The sequence below is a fragment of the Xyrauchen texanus genome, chromosome 7 (assembly GCF_025860055.1).
Source record: "Xyrauchen texanus isolate HMW12.3.18 chromosome 7, RBS_HiC_50CHRs, whole genome shotgun sequence".
Taxonomy (NCBI): Eukaryota; Metazoa; Chordata; class Actinopteri; order Cypriniformes; family Catostomidae; genus Xyrauchen; species Xyrauchen texanus.
In genome coordinates this window covers 14,733,341-14,741,181 of record NC_068282.1, presented here as the reverse complement: position 1 = coordinate 14,741,181, position 7,841 = coordinate 14,733,341, and the positions used below count along the sequence as shown (strand labels likewise).

At 41.4% G+C, this 7,841-nt stretch overlaps 1 protein-coding gene across 1 annotated transcript; it reads right to left on the bottom strand.

Moving 5' to 3' along the window:
* Window positions 1-465: 465 nt before the first annotated feature.
* Window positions 466-5,180, bottom strand: LOC127646179 (putative deoxyribonuclease TATDN2). The gene is made up of 7 exons (XM_052129667.1): window positions 4,818-5,180; window positions 3,916-4,284; window positions 3,370-3,569; window positions 2,553-3,297; window positions 2,317-2,444; window positions 764-947; window positions 466-655 (listed from the first exon to the last, which is right to left on the bottom strand). Exons 1-7 carry the CDS (start codon window positions 5,178-5,180, stop codon window positions 515-517), a joined length of 2,130 nt encoding a protein of 709 aa, XP_051985627.1. The 3' UTR covers window positions 466-514.
* Window positions 5,181-7,841: the final 2,661 nt, after the last annotated feature.

Here is a 7,841-nt window from a genome sequence, read left to right as displayed (position 1 = left end):
AACTTAAAAGCCATTTGTTGTGGCTTTTCACAATGTGTTTCACAATTTTTTTCACTTAAAATTTCTTGTGATGGTACAGAGTATTACTTTGAATCATTTGAAATGTAACAGAAGACATAAGATGTCATTTTATGTCACATTAGCATACATAACTTGTAAGCATGTATACAGACACATGAAAAAAAGAATTACGAGAACAGTGAGAGAACCAGTTTAAAACAAAACTGAAAAGATGCTAAAATAAAAGCATTACTAACATTTAACAGATGTGAATTTCCCCACAGCAAAGTAAGAAACACGAGTCACAATGCTCCAACACTCACACACTATAGTACAATGTTATGTAAATCCAAATTCATCTAGATTTGTACTTTGCTGTAGAAAAAAAACTGTCAAAGATGGAAGACTTACAAGCTGAAAACAGCAGAACAAAAAGGACAACAGTTGCTATATAGTAATGGGTACAATAACTATATTCTAGCAGTGCTAGCCAGAATTACAACAAAGTCTCCGATCACAGGCCGTAGATAAATGTAGTGTTTTGTCGGACAGTTTGCAGTACTTTGGTTAAGACTTCTCCTTTCAGCAGACTAATCTCACGCAGTGTGTGTATGCCCATTCCAGGGTGAGCAAACCTACATACAGACTTGGGCACCTACATAGAACGACAGAGAATTGTGCGTGTTTATTAAAGAATGACATGCATTTATGATGCTCTTAAATAGTAGCACAAAGCAATGTGCATGCAACACATACACAATACCTGTCTGGGAAGGAAATATGGTGCATCTGTCTCCAGTAGGATTCTATCAAGTGGGATTTTCCGCACAGCTTCTCGAGCCTCAACAGCACGAGGATACGTCACCAGTCCAGTGAAACCCACACACAGATTTGAGAATTCACTCAAGAATGGCTCAATCACGGAGTAGCTGTTGGTGAAACAGTGTCTAACATGCATATGGAGAGGTTATCATCAGCCACGTTATCAGCGCATTTACACTACCATTCAATAGCTTGGAATCTTGGAAATTAAATTCAGTACAACAAATACCCCCATGTTGTATACTCACAATTACACTTTAAAAAAATAACAGCACTTAAAATCAATCAGTAAACAAAAGCACTTTAAATATTACATTATACACCTACATATTCATGTGATTATCTAATCAGCCAATCATGTGGCAGTAGTGCAATGCATAAAATCATGGAGATACGGGTCAGTAGCTTCAGTTAATGTTCACATCAACCATCAGATTGGGGAAAAATGTGTTATCTCAGTGATTTGGACTGTGGCATGATTGTTGGTGCCTGACAGGCTGGTTTGAGTATTTTATAACTAATCTCCTGGAATTTTCATGCACAACAGTCTCTATAATTTACTCAGAATGGTGCCAAAAACAAAAAAAAAAACATCCAGTGAGCGGCAATTCTGCAGATGGAAATGCCTTGTTGATGAGAGGTAAAAGGAGAATGGCCAGACTGGTTCGAGCTGTCAGAAAGGCTGTGGTAATTCAGATAATCACGCTGTACAATTGTACGGAGTAGCATCTCATAATGCACAACACATCAAAAATTGAGGTGCAAGGGCTACAACTGCAGAAAACCACATCGAGCACTTTATTAGGACCGTCGTGTTTCTAATAAAGTGCTCAGTCAGTGTATATACACCGATGAGCCAAAACATTATGGCTACTCACAGGTGAAGCGAATAATGTTGATTATCTCCTAACAAGGCCACATGTCAAGGTCTGGGCAGATTAGATGGAAAGCGAACAATCAGTTCTCATAGTCAATGTGTTGAATGCAGGAGAAATAGGCAGGAGTAAAGACCTGAGAGACTTTGGAAAGGGCCAAATAGTTATGGCCAGACAACTGGGTCGAGCATCTTTGAAACGGCAAGGCTTGTGGAGTGCTCCTGTTCAGCAGTGGCGAGTACCCACTGACAATGGTCCGAGGAGGGACAAACCACAAGCCGGTGACAGGGTGTTGGGCGCCCAAGGCTCATTGATGCGCGAGGGCAACGAAGGCTATCCTGTCTAATCTGAACCGACAGAATGTCTACTGTGGCACAAATCAATAAAATGTTAATGACCGTTATGGGAGGAATGCGTCACAACACACAGTGCGTCGCACCCTGCTGTGTACGGAGCTGCGTAGCTGCAGATCGGTCAGAGTGCCCATTATGGGCATGTGAGTGTCAGAATTGGACTTTGAAGCAGTGGAAGAAAGTGAGATTCATCCATTAAACAATGTATACAACTGAAAGTAAATTAGCATGCAAACAATTCTTGGCTCAAATGTTTGAGGACTAACCGGTGAATTTTGTAATCCCGTGGAACACACTTCTTCATAATTTTTAGCACATCATCGTCAGCATCCCGACAATGAATGACTAGAGGCTTTCCAAGAGAGACCGCCAACTGTAACTGCCGTTCAAACACCTATACATGCAATGATACGGAAACACATACTTTGACTCTTTTAAGCATATCCAAGTACATTAGTAAACGTACTAATGCCTACTGTAGTAGTCATCCTGTCTGCCATACCTCTTTCTGTTTCCTGGAGTCTGTGGAATTCTTATGCGAATAATCCAGACCGATCTCTCCAAATGCAATGGCTTTAGGATGACGCATTGTACCCATGATGCTTTGCTCATGAGTGTGGTTATACTCCTTGGCAAAATGGGGGTGGCAACCAAAAGCCCCCCACACTCGCTCCTCTCGGAGTAGCCCCTCCCAAATGTCCTCTTTCTGGGTTATTCGTGGGTGGCAGAAGTCTGCGATGCAACCCCTAAACTCCACCGGGAAACTGCTTGCGTACTCCCTTTGAAATCTTTGGAAACTTCCCTGGAAACCCAACTTTGCATAGAGCATGTCAAGGTGACAATGAGTGTCAATAAATCCTTGAGAATCTGCATACGAGTAGTCCATGTCTGTTAGCCAAAGGGGCTCAGAGCCAACAGACATCCTGCGGGTGGCACTGTCCATAGTTAAACGCATATGCGACGATGCGAATGTCTTTGAGTCTGAAGTCCTGCGTACGATAAGAGGCGAGCGAGCCTTGCTACCAGAGGTTACAGTTCTATGAGCTCTTCTGGGCAAAGGGAAAGGATTGGCCAAAGGAGACGCACTGATGCTTGACGGCTGAAATTTGAGGGCCCGTCGTAATACAGAGCTACACACATGGTTTTTGGAAGGTGCAAGGTCAGAGGCAGTGTCCTGGAGTGGATGTTTTGATAACACCTCCACCTCCCTGGCAGGTAATAATGGCCAACCAGCACCAACTGTGCTGCTGGGAGGGAAGGTAGAGTCAGCCCCACTTTCTTGAGGGTGCCTAGATTCTGAGTCCCAGTATTTTGGAGACAAGAAAGGTGGTGATGTGTAAGGTATGCATTTCAATGGTGGGGGCATGTCCTTCATGACCACAAGCTGATAATCCCTCTTGTACTCTGTCCTTTGGTGGGTCTTGGACTCCAGGTACTCATCCTGTGAGAAAACCTCGACTTGTTCAGAGTCCTCAACATCTGACCAATCAGGTGATTCTGACCTCTTTAGGATCACACTCTGTGTATAGAAAAAGTCAGCTGAAACTCTCATTAAAAGGCATTATGATTACAAAAAGCATTGGCCAGCAATGCCATGGCAACCACCCACAACACCCTAACATTGTGGAGGTGATCTTTGCACATGCAAGCACAACTTTAAAAATAAATTTGAAAAAACAGATCCCAAGAGGTGAAAGTGTATTTTTTCCAATAATTGCCAGGAAAATGTTCCCTTTCAAATACACATGTGGAAAAAAATTATTGCAATTGGAAATATAATTACATTAATTCCACTGTAAAATAATTCCATGGGGCTACTTGTTAGAGTAATGGCAAGTAACCTCAAATTATATTTTTTACCTTACCCTGGTGTCCAACTTTATTTCCCTGTCGTCGTCTTCAGTCTCTATGAACTCCATCGGCGGAGGCCTATTGTCCTTAGTCTTGATCAAAGGAAGTGCTTCATTCTCCTCACTAAATGAACAGCAGTTATGGTCAGAACTGTTTTGGTAAGTTGGTAATTTTTTTTTTTCCTTCGCCTTCACAGTTGTGTTAAGAATTCTCCTTGCAGAGGGTGTTTTTTGTCCACCAAATGGGGACTTCTTGTCCACATTCCCTATAACAGCATTCAGCGCTTTGAGGTAAATTACTTTTAACCCCTCTTCTGGACACCTGCGTTTCCTCCTAGCAGCAGGTGAAGGTCCAACAGGTGTTTGTTGTCCCGAAACCATGTCCTCCTATATGCCACACATAAATACAAATCGCAGCCCATTTATTAAAAGGTACACAATGGAGGATTTCTCATTTAATTTTACATGTGTAGCTACCTTTAAATAGTATTTTTATATACATATATTTCAACACTAGTGATCCATAAAACACTCTGGATAAAAGCGTGACTCTGCTATCATGCAAAGTCGGTTTGTCTTGTTATACATATTTGTAAAGCACAGGTCAGACAATTACTTGATGGAAAAATGTATATTACAGTGCATGTGCACTATGCCAAATCTTTTAATAAAACCTGAATATTTCAACCATGGAAGCGGTTTGTTAAACCAACCAATTTGTTAATGTTCATTGTGATGAGACAGATTCTGTATCTCTCAGGAAAGATGCAGGAGTGATTTTTTATTTATTTTTACTTAATGTAGCTGTTTTGAAGGACTGCAAGAACCATTCATGAAAATGGCCTAATAGGTACATCCATTTGGATTTTACATTTACTTAATTGATAAATAATCTGTTCTGTTTGTGTGATACCTACCTCATCAAGACTTGTTCTTTTCTGCAATGCTCTGTGGCGCCCAGTGATCTTTGAGTGCGTTTTAGGTGTGACCTGAGCCTTTGAAGAACTTGACGTTTCTTTATGAGGAGTGCTGAGGTACATGTTTTCCATTTCACCCAACCCAGCCAAACCAGTAGATGTGTTCAGGTCAGGGGGGCTTATGTCGCTCATACCACCACCAACATCATCATCATCATCATCATCATCACCATCATCGTTCTGGCCATCTCCATCCAAGGACGTGGGCCGTGCTACACCCATATTGTTCTTCATGAGCTTTCTGGGGGAGTCCTCGGCTTTATTTAGCCATGTCAACTTTATCTTTTCCCTTTTGCGGTTCATCACACAAGGATCTTGCCATGGAGAGAGGAAATACAAACATAAAATGCATATATCATAACCAGAATGACCACAAAAACACAAATCCAGCCATGGCAATGATGAGATGGGTTCAGGTGCAGTTTCTTTGAAGAACTGAAAACCGGCTAAGACAGGGTGCAGATGGATGCCTGCAAACAGTTTCGCTAAAATATTGACGTCTTTTAAAAAAAAAAAAAAAAAAAAGCTACAACCGAATGTGAAGCAGATTATAAATTAAAAATATTCCCCAAACTATGTGTTTTAGCGTGTTCTCGAATTAAAAGTCTGTTAGTTCACAACAGTGCATCGAACCTAGCGACTAGCAGAAACCTTGTTTCTTACCTAAAACTGACTCCCAAGAGGCAGAGCGCACAACGCCGGTCGCAATAATGTAAACAGTCTGTGAAGATGTTTAATTGTCTTATTCAAACCCGATTCAGTCCAAGCAACGGCAAATTTATCATACAAACCTTATGACCACCACGAATGATAAAAGTTCAGGTGCATCACGTGCGTACGTAATTAGCGATGTATTCACATGTGTGGACACTCATCAACGAGCAAAGCACCAGCGGCCGTATCGTTCTATGGAATGCACATTTCAAATTAACTTTACAATTGAAAAATGTTAATGAATTTCTTAGCATTTGGTGTGCACTCGGGTTGACATCAACTCCACACGATTGTCTAAATGTATATTTAAAAAAAAAAAAAATTATGTGTTTATATCATCAATGCAATGCAATTTCAATAGCATCAATTTGAGATATTATTCTGGTTTTATTTCATAACTTTGTTAAAAATTATTATTATTTTTTGTTTATTTTCAGTAATTTTACGATAATGGGGTAGACTTAGTACACTTGTGAAACTTTTTACTGTACTGCATACTGCAGGGAAAACATGCCATTTTTTTTTCACATGCAATGCCTTTTTTCTGTCTAAATATAAAATACGTATATAAAATAATATAAAATACCTATATATTTGTTTCCTATTTTCCGCAATAAGTGTGTGAAGACGGGGTCTTTTTCCAGTGGCGGAGCTAGGGATAGCCACCATGGACCGAATCCTGGCTATGCCATTGGCAACTCCACTCGCAATTGCAGTTTTAGTAATTTTGTATTTATTTTTTTGGTCATTTTTTTTGGATCAATTTAGTTGTTTAGAGGTGAAATCATCTCTGTACAAATGTACAAACATAACATGTGCGCACATCAAGGTCGACTTCACAGACTTAAGAAAATAATTTACATTGCAAGTTCTTTCTTTCCATCCATCCATCCATCTACCATTGTAAAAATTAATGTCTATTTGTCTTGCTTAGCTAAGCTTTCTGATTGAAGCTTACAAAACTTTGGGAGCATTTGCTACCATGTCTCTTATGCCACAGGTACAGTTAACAAATCGGTTACTAACGTAACCTCGGTTCTCTCTAGATGAGGGAACGAGTATTGCGTAAGCTAGCTTACGCTACGGGAAAGATTCATCTTTTCTGAGATATTGAAGCCAAAAAAATTATCCTTAATTTTGTATCCATTGTCAACGCAGTGCGGCAGCTGCAGACCTTGAGCGGGCTAGCTAGCGAGCTCATTGGTTGCTCTGCGGCAACTGCTGCAGCCTATAGATGAGCTTGGGCGAACTCGCATCCAATGAGAGGCGTCCGCACGCTCACTGCATCAAAGCCCGCCAAAAAGGGCGTGACTAGAGTGCATATAAGCGTAGTTCGTAGGCTGGAACCCTGGTTTTCATTGAATGAAGCGAAAAATCGCCGTGGGCGCGAACACGGCCGGTTACGCAATACTCGTTCCCTCATCTAGAGAGAACCGAGGTTACGTTAGTAACCGATTCGTTCTCTTCACGAGAGGTTCTCTCGTATTGCGTAAGCTAGCTTACGCTACGGGAACCCTTTGTCAACGCCGTGCCGCTCAAGCATCACTGCATGAGCCCCAGGGAATTAAGGGGGACCGGGGGAGCCCTTGTGAGTGGGGAATTAATATTTGGCCGGCAAGAGTCGCGGGCCAGTGTGTGTGTAGTACATAAGCACATAGACAGAGCGGCGGTGCCGGTCTGTGTGGACTGTGTCCCATTAATGCAGCTCACCAGGGGAGTGGTCACGTAAAATATTATTTTTGCCTTTTGGAATCGGCTTTCAAATCTATTTGGCTCAAAAATCTCACTACAATGGGCATAGCGCCTGTAGTATGAATGTGGTTGACAGTCTAGGTCATTTATATGTAAAATAATCCAATCGCCCTCTTCCCAGACATTTCTAAGATACATTTGACATATTTAACATCAAAACAAATAAAACTGTTTACCTGAGATCGTCGATTCTGCGGATCCATCTCGGCTCGTCTTGATTGAATTGAATCGTCTTGATTGAACACATGAACATGTGCGGTTCAATATCAACCAATAAGATTCCATGTACGATGTCGCGTTTTCATTGGTCAGTCGTTGAAGCCTTTTCTGATTGGTTGTTGCCGTTTTGACAGCGTTTATGCCAAGAGCAAAGAGAAAGAAATCGAAGAGAAGAGTACTTGGGCATGCGCGAACGCACGGGACACAGTCTAAGCACAAACACGCTTACTTTAAGCGAAGAGGAGAGATTCGCGATTGCAATGAACACGTTTTAAGTGC

Bases quoted from the DNA above. Each gene is read 5' to 3' on its own strand.
- LOC127646179 (XM_052129667.1), bottom strand. From the start codon at position 5,180: ATGAACCGCAAAAGGGAAAAGATAAAGTTGACATGGCTAAATAAAGCC. The intron at 3,298-3,369 runs GTCTCCAAAATA...CTTCCCTCCCAG, and splicing joins TACACATCACCACCTTTCTT to CAGCACAGTTGGTGCTGGTT. The intron at 948-2,316 runs GTTAGTCCTCAA...TATGCATGTTAG, and splicing joins CGGGATTACAAAATTCACCG to ACACTGTTTCACCAACAGCT.